This window comes from Poecilia formosa, unplaced genomic scaffold (genome assembly GCF_000485575.1).
Source record: "Poecilia formosa unplaced genomic scaffold, Poecilia_formosa-5.1.2 Scaffold64, whole genome shotgun sequence".
NCBI lineage: Eukaryota > Metazoa > Chordata > Actinopteri > Cyprinodontiformes > Poeciliidae > Poecilia > Poecilia formosa.
Window position 1 is genome coordinate 854,028 of NW_006800003.1, and position 18,017 is coordinate 872,044.

Genomic DNA, 18,017 nt, shown 5'->3' on the forward strand with positions numbered 1-18,017 from the left:
GGCAAAAGAAGCTTTTTAAACTGTATTAATAGCAGGGGTGCCAATAAATGCGGCCAGAATCAAAGTTCTCCCACACTTCACCATTAAGCTCAGGAGAGTCCTCACAGACCGACCATCAGGAGGCCTCCCCACCCCCTCCCCCCTCTCTCTCAGCTGGAGATCCTGTTCCCACCCACCTTCCTGGATGTGGCCCGGCCAAAACCAACCACAGCTGCTGCTGGGTGGAGAATCCATCTTTGGCAGGAAGAAATCCGTTTGGTTCTTTCAGTTCCCCTCCAGTGGCTCGTTCCACTTTATGCTCTTATTTCTGGAACCCGGACTTTGAAGCGTTCACGTTTAAAGTTTCTTTGTGCTTCGAGTGCTGTGGGAAGCAGACTTGTCTGCGAGTGTGCGTCTTGTACTTCTTTGTTTGGCTGTTTTTAAAAGGGATTAAGTCGGCTCTTAAGCCACCAAAGTGTCTTTGTTCGAGAGTCGCTTGTTCATCCGTCTCAACAAACCGCTGCGACACAAACTCTCATCAGACCACATTCTGTTTCAAAATGTTTATTTTTTCAAACTTATATCAAAGTGTCATCTCCCCCCGCTTTATAAATTGTTTCAGAGGGAGCGATAATGAATCCACGGTTTGTCTCGCACAAGCTGCCCCACTAAATCTCATAGTGTGCTTGGACTAGAGAGGAGATGCACAAACATGCCATGCTTGGAGTAGCTGCATGTTCTCATCAAGTGCATGTTCCTCAGCTGTGCAACATTCCACCGAATGACTGGAAATTAAGCAAGTTTTGTTTGTTTTTCCTAACCCACAGCCAATAACTGCTACTTTCGTGACTTTTTAAAGTGGAAAACTGTGACTCAAACCTGGCCTGACTCTCTACGGCTGCAAGTTCACTGAACTGTGCAGCGTTTGTCACACACACACACACACACACACACTCCTCTCACCAGTGTTGGTTCTTAAATGCGATACAACTCAGTTGAGTTCTGGTTTTATCTGGTGCTTCTGCGCCCAACCTTTCTAATGCCTCCCTGGGCAGTTGCCCATGTAGCCCATATCAAAAGCCACATCTGCCTCTCAGAGGAAATAATTGATGGGGTTAGACTTTTAGATTCCTTGCTGGGTATTTGCACTCTTGTTCGTGTCACAGTAACACTTCCAGGGAACATTAACCACCAGCCTTCTGTGAATACTGCCATATAGTTGGGGTGGGAGGGGGGAAGTGGTAGGGGTTTGTGAGAGCGTTTCCGCTCGGGGGCTGTTTTTTCTTTCTGGGTGGTGGGCAAAAGGCCTTGTGGGGGAACTGGTATAGTTGGGTGGAGCGTCACAGTCTGCGTCCCGTGTTCACTTCATTAGATGTTAAATGGTCTGCTGGGAGATTGCAACAGCCTTACACATCACACCACCTGCATTTCCCATTACACCCGGTTCACTCAGAGCTGCTCGCACAAGACCACATCCGTCCACGCTTCGTGCTCACACTGAACGTCTGTCCACATGCTTTCTCTCATCACGCTTTCAACACAAACAAAACTGTACCATATTGTGTAAACTCGCTCGCATTTTATTCGCGGCCACAGATGTGTACGGTGCCTTAAACGAAACATGTGGTCCTGTTCTTTTTCTGCTCGGAGATCCATTTTTTTTTTTGTTTTTCATGCTATAAATCAAAACAGTCGTCACTCATTCCTGCACATATAAGCCAGCAAATCTCTTTTCACACTTTTCGCGTAGGGGTCCGTGTGCACAAGAAACGCACGCGGCTCCGATTCGAGCTGCGTGCGTTTTACTGCATTGAACTGCGCGTCGTTATCCACCTGGCCCGTGGTAAACCCTAAAACATTCAGTTTTGCAGAGAGTTGTTTATGGATCCATAAACCCCCATCACGGGTTGAGCTGAGCTCGGTGACACTTTGCCAAGAGATCATATGAAACGCCAACACACAATAGCAGGGCAGGTCCAGACTGGGAACAGCTTAAGAAGTCCTTCATGTGAGTCCGGACTCCTTGATTTCTTTTCTTTTTCTTTTTCTTTTTGTTGTTTTCTCCACTTTGGAAGTGAGCCCAGACGTCCCTGCTCCAACAAAATCCAGAGTGGTCTGCAAGTAAGCCACCCTCCCCCGGCCCGCCTCACCTCCATCCTCATCACACGGTTACTGGAGGTCCTTTATTGTCACTGGTGCCGCTGGATCCCGCTGTCGGAGGAGGACAGGGGGACTGGAGGGGTCTGTATGCCCCCTGACTGTGGTCCAAAAAGGCCGCCGTCGGGGACACGGGGTGGGCGTAGCCGATGTACTGTGGGTGCATGAACTGTGACTGGTGGGACATGATCTGGGTGGCCTGCTGGCAGTTGAGAACTGAGAAGTTGGTGGGCATGTTGACGAAGACGCTGGCGTCCGGGGGCAGACAGCAGGAGGCCTGAGCCCGCATTAGCGGAGCGGGACCGGCGCGGGCCCCGGCGGGCGGAGCCGACGAGCTGGACGAGGTGGCCGTGCTGGACTGCCGGGACGAGGAGCCCCTGGAGCTGCTCGCCATCATGGGAATGGTTTCCAGGAGGCGGCCGCCGGCGCTTCCGCTTCCCGAGGCGCCGGCCGAGGAGAGCTCCTGCTTCGGCCGGAGGCAGCGGCAGCAGCACACGGCGACGACGGAGCCCACCAGGATGAAGGCCACAAACACGGATCCCACGATCAGGAAGGGCACATAGATCGGCACTGAAAGGAGGAGACACGGGGATCGTTAATCAAGAGTTTTGAAGTGTTTCAGCTGGCTTCTAGTAAAATCATGTTACTGCCGCAGACGTCAGAGTATTTCATGTGAAAGACCAACACAAAGCACACATTTATAAAGTATAAGGAAAGCAATGCATGCTTTTCAATTATTTTTTGTGTTTTGCTTAGAAAAATCTGAAAAGTGTGGTGTGTATTTTTATTCAGCTTTCTGGGTCAATACTCGTCTTTGGGGTATGTCTCTACCAGCTTTGCTCATCTGGAGACCGGTCTTTGTAACACAGCTCAGTCTCCATTAGTCTGGATGGAACACTGCTTTTCTCCACTGAATTCGGGCTTTGACTAAGCCATTCTAACTCATGAATATTTTACATCCAACATGTTCTATTGAATCTCTGACTCTGGTTTTCGGCCTCTATTTCGGTCCATTTCACTCATTGCTGATGAAAAGGCATTCCCACAACATGACTATGCCACCACCGAGCTTCACTGTGGGACTGGTGCAAGTCTATTTGCCGGCATCAGTATTTAAGAAAGCACCTTTGAGTGTCGGATGGTCCAACTGAGTTCAGCAGACAGTGTCTTTTGAGTGTCCTCAAAGAAAAAAGTTTGAACAAAGTCCTGCTATTCAGGCCTTTACAAAAGCATTCGCACTGTTTGAACTCGTTTTAAAATTTTTGCCACATAACAGCCGCCATCTTCATTGGAAATTTAGCACAACAATGAAAATGATGCATAGTTTTCTACATTTTCTGATGAAATAATCTGACATATCAACCGGAGTCATTCACAAAGCATGATGACACTGCCACCATATTTCACTATGGCGATATATGGTGTTAGTTTTTCTCTTTTCATCACATTTTGCATACAAGTCGGGCTTTTGACCAGAGAACTTTCTGCCACATGTTTTCTGTGTGTCCTCTAAGCAAAACCGTGGATTTTATTTTTGAGACTTTTCCACAAAGGCCATAAAGTTGTGGATCTTTGCTGCTCCTCCACAGCTGCCATGAGTCCCTCCTCTTGTAGTTTATGTGCCTCATGCTCATATAGGCCTACTTTCTATTTTCGCATGATGGATGTAACAATACAGAGTCCAGAAGTTTAAATATATTACGACAGTATTTTATAACCTCATCCTTCTTCAGACTTTGCCACAACTTTATCCCTGAGCGGTCTGCCTCGTTCTTTGGGCTTTGAAAACATGCGCGTAGGTTTTTTGAGGTTGTGACTTGACAAAATGTGGGAAAGGTTTAAGGAGCGTGAAAACTTTTGTAAAGGTAGTAAAACGACAGACTGGACAAGGCAAGTGTTTGTTGCAGATTAAAAGACAGAGAGCTATTGGGGTCCCCAGGGTTTCTCAGGCTCTCATTAGCAGTTATTAACTTTGTTTTGATCTGTTTTAATCCTCCACGCCCTGCTGTGTCCTCGGCCTCCTTCACCCCACAGGCTTCAGTGTGTGTGTGTGTGTGTGTGTGTGTGTGTTGGACTGGGTAATGTTCTTAAACCCAGCTGCCAGTGGATATTTGTGACCCCTCTTTTTCCTCAGCTATTTATGACTAAGCTTATGAAAATAAGTTACTGTAGCTGAACTGTAGCACTTGGCATCAGTTTAAAGAAAGGCTTTAAAGTGGACTGATTTAATGTTGCATTGAGAAGTTATTCCACTCTGTAAATCAGAGGACTAAGTCGGTTCCTTCTCACTGACCTTCCTGAGTTTCTTTTTTTCTTTTTTTTAAGTTAAAACAGCAAATCATGCTCGCAGCTTTCACAGCTCCGCCAATCGGAGTCCGCTGTTGAACATGTAAAGTCTTGACAGTTTTACATGCGAAAACCTCACTTTTAGAGTGTTAATGTGTTAGGAGAGCAGGAAGCGCTCCAGGAACAACTTTGGAACCTGATCAGCGGGAGCGTTCCAGTTTTTTGCCAAATGGGGAAAGTGCAGAGAGAGCGAATTTTGCCCAGACGGCATATAACATGATGTCACTCACGAGGTGTTTCCTGCACCCATTCATTCCCTCCAAACACAATAACGTCCATGTGACATTTAAAGTGATTAATTTAGTCTTATTGTTCCCACAGGGTGTAGCTGAGCGTTGTTAGGAGGTGGAACTGTGGGCCAGACAGAGAGAGAGGGAGAAAGGTGGCAGCCTGCTCCAGTTTCCTTTTGTCTCTGGGCTCTTTTGAAATGCAACCGTTTGACTTTTTCAGAATGCTCATCAAAAGTCGCAGGGCATTAAAAGGATTACAGCATGATACTTTTCCAGAGAGGGAGGGAGGATCGCGGGAACATGAAGAAAACCCGGACCTTGACCCGTTTGTAGTTGGTGGTGTCGGACCTCGCCTCTCGCCTCCTCGCCTCGCAGCAGAGATATCTCTGAGAGTCTTTCCTTCCCTGCAGTAACACAGCTTCGGTTTCAACATTTCTGCCTCCGCTCCCCCTTTTCTCCGTGCTTCAGAACTTTTTTGTGTGTGTGCGTGTGTGTGTGTGTGTGTGTGTGTGATTTCATCCCTTCTTGCAGATCTGCCTTTTCTAAAATCACCTTTTAAATCAATGGTGGAGGAGGAAAAAAAGTCGAGCTTCGAGGTTTACTTGCTCAATCGCACAGAAAATACAGTCTGGCACTTTAGTAAAAAATGCAAACAAAACCAACTCAAGCCCCCTCACAACTGGAGAGGTGGGCGAACAAAATATTATACCTATATCACAAATCTACTTCAAATTAGTGTTTTATATCCTCATTCCCTTGTGCTTTTGTGTAAATTTTTTTTTAATCTTTTGTCACGCTACAATGATAGCCTTTTAGAGTTGTATTAAAATTTGACCCTTTTAAATAAAGAAAATCTGAAAATGCGTCCATAAACACCATCATGGAGACCAAGCAACACAGCAGGAAGGCCAGGAATGGGAGCATTGTTCAATCCGTCATCAGAACGACACAAGGTCAAACCTAACGAGACGTGAACATTCACCTAAAGTGAGAAAAGCAAAAGTCAGAGAAGCACCCAAGAGATCTGTGGTAGATCTGGAGGAGATGCATAGATCCACAGCTCAGGTGCGAGAATATTTTCTACATATCCGGATTTTGCGAAAACGTTCCAATTGAGATCAAAACGGAACTTTTAAGTTATTTTTAAGACTGTGGTGTCCGAAAGCTAACACTGCACATCGCCAAAAGCAGAAAACCATGTGTTGTTCTCCTGTCGTCTCACAATTTCACACTAAATTGTGCTGGCCTGTCACATGAATCATAACATAGTGGAAAAATGGAGGCATGAAAACCTTTCCAAGCCACCATGTAGCAGCTCTGAACTTTATTATCCAACGGAAGCGAAAGTTTTGATTTAAAATCTGACTTAGATCTACGTTTAAATGCTTTAATGTCCCATGTGTTGAAGGAGCTAAAGTATGAGACAGTTGTGTTTCTAGTGTAAATTCAGATTCCCTGAATCCTACCTTCATGCTTAGAGTGAAGCATGAAGGTAGCAAGCAAAACAAAACAAAACAAAAAAAATATGAAGAAGCAAGAATCGGTTTTCACGCACATGCCGGTCGAAGCTCCCCCCCATTGTTTTCTGTCACTCGTCCACACCTGTTGCTGCCGCTGAGCTGTGGCAGCCACGCTGCAGTTAAAAGCCCCCTCCCCACCACCCACCCCTTTCCACCTTTAAGCTCTTGTTTGGAGCAGAGTCTGTTTGAGGCTGGCCGGCCGGCCGGCCTCTGCCTCCTCGGGCCATCCCGCGAGGATTCTCTTGTTCTTAAATACCACATGTTCCCTCATGTTGAGCACATTAATAATTTCCTGCCACTGTATCATTCTGGAATGATGAATAGGCCACAAGTGAGTGAAAAATGTGCAAAAAGCGCAAAGTGAACAAGGTTTTCCTGTTTGAAAAAAAAAACAAAAACCGTTCTCTCTGTGCTTGGTGAGAAAAATCAACCACTTTGAGGTAATTCTGGCAGGAGGCCACAGACCGCAATGTATTTTCCTCTTCCTGCAGTGATAACGTATGGAAGTTGCAAATGACGGGTTACACTGTAGCTAGAAGACCAAGGACGAAAACAAAAAGTACGTCTTTTCTGTCTTGCTTCTTGGTGCCTTCTTGTGGCAAAATGCAAGTTCAAAGACTTGATGAAAGATTACCTCATGGGAATGTTGGTAACGAGGAATGAGTTTGTTTTGTCAACAAATCACCAACATAAGCTGAAAACTACAGGTTGAGCTGTTGTTTTTGGTAATTATTCCTCCCTGGATGTCAGGAGATTCCCCTCGGAGCGAATCTCCTAAAGCCCACAGACACCAGAAAGACTGCAGCAGTAGGTGGGAGGTGGGTTGTTGAACAGGAAAATAACATGATTTGAGTTTTTCTTTTTCTTTCTTCTTCCTTTATGAACAGTGCTGTCAGCACCCAGGGCAAGCCACTCTCCAAGATCCGGTCAAGTCCAAATTTGATCCCCGTGGGGACAGCGTGATTCGAGCCTGGCCCTGCTCTGCACTGTTACAGAACAAACACGGCTATTTATAAAGTGCAGCGGCATGGCACAATTTGCCATTTGTGAGGGCTGTTAACTGGTTTTTGGAGGAGTCTGCTGTCTCCTGTTGCAGCTGTCGCAACAGATGAGTCCTTTTTACAGAGAGCCATGGCTGCTGTACGCAATGCCGCGTTAGTGGAGCAGGGCAGGGAGGGGAAAACTGGAGCTTCACACTTTTCGGATTTTAAAGATCAAGTCCAAAACATCTGGAGCAGAGGCTTTTCATGATGTTGTCCAACCGACAATATCAAAATATTCGTATTAGGCTGGAATTTTTTTTTGGATTAATATAATCCTAATTACGGGCAATAAGGCTTTCTGCCCAGAGGGACGCACCTCAGAGGGGAAGATAAGAGGCAAAAAAAAAAAAAAAATTATCTATTGGAGATATGATGGTATGGAGAGCTAAAAGTACCACAATCCAATACATTAATACTTGCTCACATAAATGGCTCTTTATGCGATTATTTACATAGAGCTCTAATAAATAGCACCAATAAATAGAAAATGCTTATTTTAGCAATTATTTGAACGTAATAATGTTTTAAAAATATTTGAAACATTTAAATATTTCTGCATTTATTTGTTTGATATTGATACTTCATTTTTTGTTTTTTATTGTTGTATATTTATTAAATAATATTTTTCCAGTTCCTAGGTTTTGTTTGGTTTGGTTTTTAGAAGCAGCTCCACTGACAAGTGGGTCGCTTTTACTGGCATCCAGTCCTGCCATAATCACCACTGACTCACTTTACGGTAAAGCAGTTAATGAGTCAAACAGCCTCGTCTCAGAGCCCTAATTTCATGATTCTTTAGAGACTCTGAGAAAGTTCAAAATCCTCCTACGGTTTAAGAACATGCTAAACTGACTTTTATACTCAACTTCCTTTGTTGAGTTTTAAGCATCCAGAAAAAAATGGTCGTGTTACTTGCTGTGAATGGGAATTGCTCTGCACGTTGAAGGGTGCAATAGTAGAAGTCATGGACTGTGGCTGGTTTTGACATAAGTGTTGGGGCTTTCTGCCCAGGGCTGCATGTTCAATGGGGCATAATAAAAATGCCAACTCTGCTTTCAGTAACATTTTTTTGCTATTCAGAGAGAAGGATGCCTCCTATAGTTCATAGGTGTATGAAGACTTTATTGCTGGACACTAGCTATTGATATTGATGTTGGTATCTGAATTACAGCCGATGATTTGGTGTTAAATTAAAAAGTTGTAGGGTCATTTCTTATGATTTCATTAGGATAGCCTAACATTGTGGCAAATGTGAAACACGCATATTGAAAGTGGTCAAGAATGAAGTGGATTATAGTAGATTGTTGGGGGCAAATGAAAGGGCTTGCCCGGGGCCACCATTCATGAAAGAACCGCCACTGGTTCCGCTTTCTTACCTGCGCGGGAGTCCTTGTCCTCTTTGCTCTCTGTTCCCGGTACCTCAGCCTGCTTGTCGTTCTCGCAGCTGCCCTGATCCAGCCGCGCGTCCGTGCTGGCGCAGCAATATCGCAGCTCGCACTTCCCGCAGCAGATGATCGCGTCCTCCGCGTCGATCTTCTCCGGGCACTGGAACCCGTCTTTCCACGCGCCCTGCGAGTCTCGCCACCCGTGACAGTATTCCCCGCTGGCCTTCACGTCTATAACGACCAAAAGCAGAGTCATCACCACGGAGACGGACATCGGGAAACCACCTCCACGCATTCTCAGCCACACGCCGGTGCGTTTGGATGCCTTTCAGTCTCCTTCGTCAAAGCCGGTGTAGCAGATGACGACGATGATGATGATGATGATGATTTGGGTCAGAGTGGAAAAAAGACCAGAGAGGATGAAGGAAGACAGTTGAGGAGCAATCACAGGTGGTCATTTGTTGAGAAAATCCCGTGCGTAAAAACACATCCAACGTCTCCAAAAGTAGGTTCCAAACTGCAGCCGGTGGTGCCTTAAGCATTAAATCTGGCCTAAAACGAGAGTTAAATTAATATCCCAGCGGTGGTAAATCCGACATGTATAAAAAAAAATGAATGGATTTTCCTTATTGGCACCGCAGTCCGGCTGTTCGTGTCTTCTCCCAGCTCCTGAGGCGACTTTCCTTATGAATGCAGGGGAACCAACACATGAACCCCGATCCGTGGGCGCACAGCTGCTGTCCCAGCCAGTCCCGTGCCTAAAGATGCATTTTCCAACTTTTCATGCCTCTTCTGCATTGTTTAAAGTCAAAAGTCGGTCGGCTAAATCCGTACGTGGTGTGTGTGTGTGTGTGTGTGAGTATGTGTGTGTATGTGCTGCTGCTGCCTTACTGAACTGCGCTGGGCAGAGTCTGCCTTAGTTTTCGTAGGAGTGAGAGGGGCGTAAAAGAAGACAGATGCAAATGAAACACCTTTCGGATTCTTTGAATGAACCACGTCAAGTTAGAAACTGGTTCGCACAACTTCCTGTTTTGGACCTTCAAGTGCAGACGCAGGCAGATTAATTACAGAACTGTAACGGAAAGTTTAGTGGAAGAAAAAATGTAGGAAAGATGTGAGTGAAAAAGTTGAGGCGAAGCATTCAACACAACAACTCCATGCACTGTTACTCCTTTATGCAGTATTTCATGCAAAATGAGCCCCAACTAAACACTCAGTGCAGATGTTGTAACATAGAAGCTTTTCTGTAGACCAATTTGTTAATCATTTTTAAAAATTATTATTTAATATTCTATGCCTCCTGAGAAACTGACTTTGGGTTTTCATTAGCTGTAAATCATGCATAGAATAACTAGTCCAGTATTTCCTAAGATGCATTTGTAAACTGAGCCGTGAGACGAATCTATAATTTAGCTGAGAAGTCTGCTGGGTTAGATGCCTTGCAGTGTTTGGAAATATTTGCTCTACAAAAGCAGGCCAATGAGATATTCTTCCTGTTGCTTAATTGAAATTGTTGAATTAATGTCATGGCTGGAGGAACAAGTGAAATTACAACTCCTGTTAATTAAAACAGGAGTTGCCATTTAGCTTTCTGTGTTATGAGCCACACAGAGAGCTAAATGTGCCTCATAACAAGTAACAAATGTAACATATTTCTTATCTGCTGCATACTCATTGCACAGTTATTGGAATTTATTAAGGAGTAACAGACTAAAAAGGGTCTGAACACAAATGCACACATCACATACGCATGACATAAATGTTATTTTCTGCACCATTATGTAGTACTTCGCAGTGGCAGATTACATCAAAACTCAGAAGAATAAAAAAATGTTGTGGTTGATCAGAGAAAATTCAAAGAATTAAAACGTTTCAAGCCTTGGAATACAGAGTAGGAACGTCAGGTTATTTAATGCCACAACTCAGTTTTCAATTTAAATTAGAAAGGACTGTCTGGCAAGGAAATCCTAAATGGAAAAAAAAAATTATATATTGATCCTGAGGCAAAGACCCTTTTTTGGCAATTTGGCATTTGCCTGCAGCTCTTTCTTTTTCTTTTTCTCAGCATGATATTAGCAGAAACATTGCCATCTAGTGGTGATGGCCTGCATTCACACTTTTTCCTCATAATCCTTAATAATATAGGGACAGTGAAGACTAGACTGAGGTTAGCTGTGCACATTTGAAACTTTTGTCCGTATCTAAGAGCTCTTTTAAGACTAGTGAAACGTGCCTGCTAGTCAACAATGTAGCTGTTTATTCTGCAACATATATCACACTTTAAATGTTATAACCCACTCATTCCTCTGAGGTGTGGAATGAGTTCAGGTATTGTTTTTGATGCCTATGTGCGTTTCTTCTTTTGTAGTGTTGCTAACAGATTATTTCTATATTTTCACTTACTATACAGCGCTTTGTTTGTGACCATTTTAGTCAGTAAAAAACGTTTAGTACAAGAATAAATCATTCATGCAGTCCATCAGTCAGGCCGGTTGGTGGCGGTAGTGAGCCTTTAAGTTTGTTCTGCGATCAGAGGAGGAAGCAAGGGTATCCGTGACAACAGCACAGGAAGTGTCGCGCGACAGTTTAAAAATTGTATCAAATTTTCGTTAGCTTTTCTGTTATGCTTATATCCGCGTAAAATCTCATTTTCCTGCTCATTGTTACTTTACATCGATAATTAAAGTTTTTTTCTAGGTTTAATTTGCTCTAAAACCCAAAGCGGAGGTTTGAAGCAGTGGAGGGTCGCGGTAGGTTTATTTTTTTTGTAACGCTTCTCAGCTAATTTCCTGTCTGAGCAATGCTTCTGAGAACGGGGCGTCCGCAGCAGCAGCAACCCAAAGGGAAACGACTCATTCGCCCTAAGAAGGCAGCAGCTCCCAAGAAAGACTGGGTGGTAAGTAGCACGGATTATTTAATTAATCAGGGATTAAAGATATCAACTTCTGTTTGCTTTGAGCTCTCTCTGAAAACGAGAGGATAGTCATTTCGATGCAGTCTATTCACAGAAAACATTGTAAAATTTCAAGCGTACAGTTTTAGGAAGGCAAATTCCACACCCATTATTTATTAAAGTGAAGCGAAAATGGAGACGCTCATAAATAAATATCTTAGAGCCACCGTGACTCGAACAAACATGTTGCATTCATTTTTGTGTCACTTTATCAGTCTCTCATTGAGTTGCGGAGGGACTTTACACGTGAGGTAAATCCAAAACTCAGAGGTAACTGGTGGGATTTTTATACCAGACCTTTTTTTTTTTTTTTTAAATACACTTGAGCTTAGATTTAGATGTCAGAATGTGATCCTTTTTATGACTGGATATGTAGAACCTCACAACTTTTGTTGCACTAATATCATCAAGACCTACAATCATGTTTTTATTTTTCATATCTTGCTGGACAACTTTATTTTAAAATCTAATTGACCTTTTTGTTTCAGAGCACTGTCAATGATCTCTCTGTGCACAAGCTGACTTCTGCTGAGCTGGTAAGATCTTTTTATTTATAACAACTTTTTTATGAGGGAAAAGGTCTTAGTGTGAATTATGTACATAAGAATCTGGCTGCAGATATGTTGGTTAGCTGCATAAAGGACTTCTTCCTTGGCTATGGTGCATAAAAAAAGCGTTCACACCTTGGATGTGTTGCTCTTTTATTGGTTGTAGAAATCAGTCAACAAAATTTGGCTTTTTTTTTCTTTTCTTTTTTTTTTTTGTTTAAAAAATCCTTTAATGCCAATGTGAAAATCGATTTCTTTGAAACTAACGACAATTAAATACTTATTTTATTTAAAATATTTGTAAGTGCATAAATATTCACCCTCATCAAGTCAGTATTTAGTATATTCACCTCTGGCTGCAGCTGCAACATGGAGCCTGTATAGATAGATCTCAATCAGGCTTGCATGTCTGGATGTGACTTTTTATTTTTCTCCGCCTAAGTGTCATCGACATGAGATCCACAAGTCTCACAATAAAGCTGCAGCTCACTGGGAGCTCAGAGAGAAAGCCCTGAAACGTCGTCTCAGACACGCCGGCGGCTCCCCAGGCCTGGACCACACCAGCCTCAGCATCATCAGAGACGTGTGTGAAATGAATAACCTGGGTTTCCTTTTTAGTTTCCCACACAGTTTCAAGCACAGCTCACTGGGGGAATGGTGATGTGTTGCTGCAGGTTTTCTCTGAACAGCCGCTGCTGCACGATGCGCTGGCCCAGTCTGACAGAGCCTTGGCTGTGGTCAAGGACCTGTTTGGAGACGCTCCACGACGGCAGACTGGTGAATGTTTCTACATGAACTCTCTGAGATTATATTCATTTGTTTCTAGAATATTTGTCTCTTTAGATGTCTCGTTCAGCTGTATAGTTATTGCTACATGTGTACATCTGCAGGGCACCCCAGCGTGACTGTGGCTCCAAACTGTGACTCTGACTCAGAACTGCCTGTTCTCCAGAGACCTGATCCTCCAACCCAACTGTCCCTCCTCAGCCAATCCATAATGGATCAAGAGGTATGAAATGATGACACTTTATTACCTTTTAGATTTCCCTAAGAGGTTATGATGGCATTTTTATAGGCAAAATTGTTATTTTTTTTTTCAGGCACTTAATGAAGTAGAAGTTTCAAGGGAAGATGTCAGAGATGAGGATTTGTCAAGCAGTTCAGGGAGTCGTTTCATCAGAAGGTATTAATCCATTCACCAACAGCCTATTATTATTAAATTACTGCAGTCAGAGGTTCACATCTTCATCTGCATTGTTAAACTTGGGTTTAATTAATCTGAAATGTTCCCATTTAAATGACTATTAAGCAGTTTAGATGAATTTATATGTGATGATTGATGTAGTTTTAAATAAAAGTTTGATGTTCTTTCCTGTGATTTAAGACTGGTGGTTATTGCATTACCCATTCACAAGTGAAAAAAAAAAAAAAAAACAGCTTAAAATGTGATAATGTTAATGTCAATCATTGCACAATTATTGTGTTTACAGGACAAATATAAGGAAAACAAAAACTCTGACGAGAGCGACACAGAAACGGAAAGGTCATCGTCTCGGGTCTCATGCAGGAGGTAAAGAAAACATCCCTGTGACCCCCATCAGATCAGGCAGAGCACCTGACCCAACTGGTAAGCTTCATCCAGATGTTCTGTTTAATTGACTGAAGTTTGAGAGAAAGACTCATCCAGCCTTTTTCCTTTCCAGCTCTCAACGCCACGGCAGCTGTTAAGCGTTTTCTGACCAAACAGCGTCCATCAGATCAAAACGAGGAAGAGGCTTCCGTCCTGGTTTCTCAGGTTCTGAATGCTGAACTTCCTTCACGCCAGTCAGGTAATATCTTCTAGAAGCTAATTTTGTTTAATTTATTTATTTATTTATTTTATCTTGAATGAATTATTCAATAATTGAATTCTAGTGTTTCCAAAACGGTCCCACATTTCAAATTTTTCTCAGGAAGAATAAGAAAACACACTGAGAGGACCAGGAAGGGCGCCTGTCGGGCCTTGGAGCTGGACGGCTCCTCATTTGCGTCTCTTAGTGGAGACCAGTCCAGCCTGGGCCTGCTGCAGGACATGTTGGGCCAAGTCAAGGCGGACTTGGACACAATGAGTTCTGATACAGCACCAGAATCAACAGGGAGTCTGGAACCCAGTGGAAGACAAGGTCTTACCGGATTCTCTGTTGCCTTGGTCTCCACGATTGGACGCTTGGTCCAGCTCCTCAGAAAGGTATTTTTATTGTAGACTAATTAAGCAATTTGAATGTTGAATTATTTGTCTTTTTTCATTAAAGCCAGTTTCTATCGGTCATGGTGTTTATTTTCCCACACCTGGTATAGATCAAAGTGATTGAGGTACTAAAGCTCAGAAAAATTGTTGGCAATAATGCCACGATGGAAAAACAGAGAAAGTGGTACAAAAAAAACTCAAAGCTGATATTGTCATGGCAACAACATTTTGTAATGGAGTGATGCAAAGTGGTTTCAGGGTTTAGTTCTGCTTCAAGGTGAATCTCTGCCCCAGTGTCAAGTCTGTTGCAGCTTCTAACAGGTTTTCTTTCTTTCTTGTTTTATTTTTTATTTTTTACCAGACTTCCATAAAATGCAGATTTGGGGAAACGGTGACTAATTATTGTCAGATTTCACGTCTTCAATCTTTCATTATTTCCTTCTCTGCCTCCTTTCTGTCAGAGAGAAGCTGAAGCTCAGAAAGAAGCCGAGGAACGGCGGCGACTGCAGGAGGAGCTGAAGGAGCAGCGAGGGCTTATGGACGCTCTGACAGCCGAAACCATGACCCTGAGAGAAGAGGGCGCCGCCCTGCAGGTGAGGCTGAGTGTGGTGTCCTGTCTGGAGTGATTAATCATGGCATTCAGATGAGATGTCAGTCCTCAGTATTTAGTCACCCTTTCTGTCTGTCGTTGAACTGACCAGACGGGGCTTCAGCAGCGGACAGCAGATCTGGAGCAGAAGCTGGATTCTGTGGTCCTTTTGATGGGTGGACTGGGATTACTGGGAGAACAGACAAAACCAAGCAGAGACTCCGGTGGAAGAGTGTCCCAGTCCTGTGGTATAAATCAGATGAATTTGGTTGCGCAGATTTTCTGTATTTTGATCGTAAGGCGATGATAATGAATTATTGGTGTGCAGTTTGTCGGTCTGCTGGTGGAGATGAGAAGACACAACAAACTAGAGTTTCTCCTGCTGTCCTTCTTTCCCCGCCTCAACAATGTGACAACTGGCAACAAAGTCCTGGTGAGTTTCCGGAAGCATTAATTAATCTGTCTTCATTTTAATAATAATAAAAAAAAAAAGATAAATTTTATTCCTTGCCTTCTTCTCCAGGAGGTCATGCGTTACCTCTGCAGCGACGCCTTTCCCCGTCAGACACCCAGCGTTCCCGTGAAAACGTCCAGTCTCGCGTCTCCACCTCCGGTCTCACGAGACGTCGGTCTGTCTCCTCGTCGTCACTGCCCTCTAATGAGCCCGCCCTCCTTCCCTCCCCTGCAGCCATGCTGGCTGAGATTACTGAGCTGAAAAGGCAGAACGACCTGATCAAGGCTCAGCTCAGCCAGGCAAAGAGCCTCGGGTCGGGGGACGCGGGATTGGCCGACGGCCGCAACGAGCGGAGCAAGTCGGGTCCAGCCAGCGGCGCTGGAGAGAGGAAGATGACCGTCCAGCACCTTCAGTCTCCAGAGGGAACGTCTTCAGCTTCTCAGGTGAGAAGTTTGATTGATCGCTGATTGGTCGCTAAAAGGAAATTAGATAAACCTTTAAAAGTAATTGTTCTATTTTAAATAGTCTTTCATATCAAAACTGCTGTGCTAATTTTCACAACATAATCAGCAGCAATAAAAGTTGGGTATTGTGACAAAATTAGTTAAAATTCAAATTCCATCAAGTTAATGAAAATGTAAAAAAAACAATCTGCAGACCTCATTGTTTAGAATAAATAAGCTTTAAAAAACTGATCTCAAGATTGCCTTAATTCTGTATAGTACTGGTATATATGACTGACTAATAGCTTTTCCTACTGGAAAAGTAATATTTGCTTCATGATGACAATATAGTAAGAAAGCGTAGAAAAATACTTGCTTTCCTGCTTTATTTATACTTTTATTGGCTTGATAGTTCAATCCACTAGTCAGCCGTCCATTCATCAGTTCATCCGATTTTGCATCACTCCTTTCTTATCTGCTGTAGTGTGTGCAGGTTTTGAGTCTAAAGCCTGTATTTATCTTCAAATATTGCCTATTTGAAGAAACATGAGAGAGAACTCTGGGCATTTCAATATATGAAAGGGAAAGAATTTGAACGTGAAAACACACCAGAGCCATGTTGATCTCTGTTCAGGCAGTGTCCTCCAGCACTCCGAGCGTGGAACAGCGCCTCCTGGAGCTCAACAGGCAGAGCGCGGCAGCCAGGAGTCGACTGCTGGAGCTGATCGAGCAGCAGAAGCAAAGCGCTTCGCTCAGAATCTCCCCATCCGCCTCCCCCATCCCGTCCTCAGCCGTCAGCCCGAACGCGGCAGGTACGATGAGTGAGAGAAGCGTGCTGCTCTGCGACTCTACTTTTTCAACGAATTAAAAGAAGAGTTTGATTTTCAGCTGGAGGACAGAGCTCAGAGGAGACGGTGCTGCCGCCTGAAAGGGAGTTTGGGTCTCATCGACAGTGAGTGGCTGAGCCGATTTAGAGGAAATCTACGCCCTGTACGCACGCAGCATGATTTACTGCCATCTTTGTTGCAGATATGCTGGTTCTGATGCATCCAACAGTTTGAGTTTTGAGAGCAAGACTGGAGAAATAAAGGTGCAGACTGATAAACGTCATGTTATATCCACGTTCTCAATCTACGACGCTGTTAGATCAACTTAATCTTTTTCTCTTTCCTCAGCACAACGAGAAACGGCAAGAACGAGAAGGATGGTTTTCTCTGGTCGCTCACACCAGGTGACACGAGGGAAGAGACTAAGTGAACCTGACAAAAATGAATGTTTTTATTCTATTTTTCAACCAAATAGTTTTAGTGCATTTTTCATTCCTGCAGTTTATATGTTGACTGTATGAAAAGTTTTATTTTCTGTGAGGAGTTCACAACTTTTTATTTACATTTTTTTCACCAGAGTTAATTGAGCTGAGCAGCCTGGTTGTTACATAGCAGTAAAACTAAAGTAAACATGTATGAGTGACATGAAGCCAGACTGCTTTGTATGGTTAAGTTTAGCTTACTAACCATTTAGACAATATTTCCACTCAACAGTTTGTTTTTACTGTCTTACTGCTTTTTCATTTTATTTGTGTTCAATATTTACAATTATCTTGCAAAAATGATTTATTTAAAACTAACTGATCAAAGTCATGAGGATCAAATAGCTGTTTATCTAGCACGTCTTGCAAAGGTGCTTTATCCGTTACCACTGAACTTTTGTCATTAGTTTCCAACCACAGTCTTGTATTAGGATTTCATATGATCTCAAGATCTCAAACAAAAAAAAAAAACGTATTCTTTTCCCATAAAGTCTTTAAAATTGTGGAAATTTGATTAGATCATTTTCCAACTTTTTAAGTATGGAAAACTGAGAAGTAAGTCTGGCTTGAGTTTCCACACTCTGTTCTTTATTTCATGTTTCAAACGATACAATGAATCATTTCTGGAGAACAACTGTTATTTATTTATTTTTTGGTTTATATTTAGGTGACTCTTCCTTGACCTTATTATTTGTCACTAAGTTTTTATGTGATTTGTTCAGTCCACCCAGTTTCCGAAATTTTACTGAGTGAAGCTTTTTTTTTTCCATTCGTTTTTTTTTTTTTTTTTTTTTTTTTTTTTTTTTTTTTTTTTTTTTTTTTTTTTTTTTTTTTTTT

General features: G+C 43.0%; 2 protein-coding genes across 4 annotated transcripts; one reads left to right on the top strand and one right to left on the bottom strand.

Moving 5' to 3' along the window:
- Positions 1-527: 527 nt before the first annotated feature.
- Positions 528-9,575, bottom strand: shisa2b (shisa family member 2b). Its single transcript, XM_007554542.2, has 2 exons — positions 8,649-9,575; positions 528-2,706 (listed from the first exon to the last, which is right to left on the bottom strand). The coding sequence occupies exons 1-2, from the start codon at positions 8,950-8,952 to the stop codon at positions 2,141-2,143; spliced, it is 870 nt and encodes a 289-aa protein (XP_007554604.1). The 5' UTR covers positions 8,953-9,575; the 3' UTR covers positions 528-2,140.
- A 1,171-nt stretch (positions 9,576-10,746) lies between these two features.
- spice1 (spindle and centriole associated protein 1) lies at positions 10,747-17,651 on the top strand. 3 transcript variants are annotated; one of them, XM_016672668.1, is made up of 17 exons: positions 10,747-11,553; positions 12,099-12,146; positions 12,601-12,741; positions 12,833-12,935; positions 13,049-13,167; positions 13,259-13,341; positions 13,649-13,785; positions 13,862-13,987; positions 14,111-14,385; positions 14,847-14,978; positions 15,099-15,222; positions 15,303-15,407; positions 15,498-15,871; positions 16,506-16,683; positions 16,760-16,823; positions 16,901-16,961; positions 17,047-17,651. In XM_016672668.1, the coding sequence occupies exons 1-17, from the start codon at positions 11,458-11,460 to the stop codon at positions 17,104-17,106; spliced, it is 2,226 nt and encodes a 741-aa protein (XP_016528154.1). In that variant the 5' UTR covers positions 10,747-11,457; the 3' UTR covers positions 17,107-17,651. The 3 variants fall into 3 exon arrangements, with proteins under 3 accessions (XP_016528154.1, XP_016528155.1, XP_007554605.1); XM_016672669.1 differs by having other exon boundaries at positions 15,102-15,222; XM_007554543.2 differs by having other exon boundaries at positions 10,748-11,553; positions 15,087-15,222.
- The last annotated feature ends 366 nt before the right edge of the window (positions 17,652-18,017 follow it).

Coding starts and splice junctions, on each gene's coding strand:
- shisa2b (XM_007554542.2), bottom strand. CDS start 8,952: ATGCGTGGAGGTGGTTTCCCGATGTCCGTCTCCGTGGTGATGACTCTG. Junction 2,707..8,648: donor GGACAAGGACTCCCGCGCAG/GTAAGAAAGCGG, acceptor TCCTCCTTTCAG/TGCCGATCTATGTGCCCTTC.
- spice1 (XM_007554543.2), top strand. CDS start 11,458: ATGCTTCTGAGAACGGGGCGTCCGCAGCAGCAGCAACCCAAAGGGAAA. Junction 13,988..14,110: donor ACTTCCTTCACGCCAGTCAG/GTAATATCTTCT, acceptor AATTTTTCTCAG/GAAGAATAAGAAAACACACT. Junction 15,223..15,302: donor AAGAGTGTCCCAGTCCTGTG/GTATAAATCAGA, acceptor ATTGGTGTGCAG/TTTGTCGGTCTGCTGGTGGA.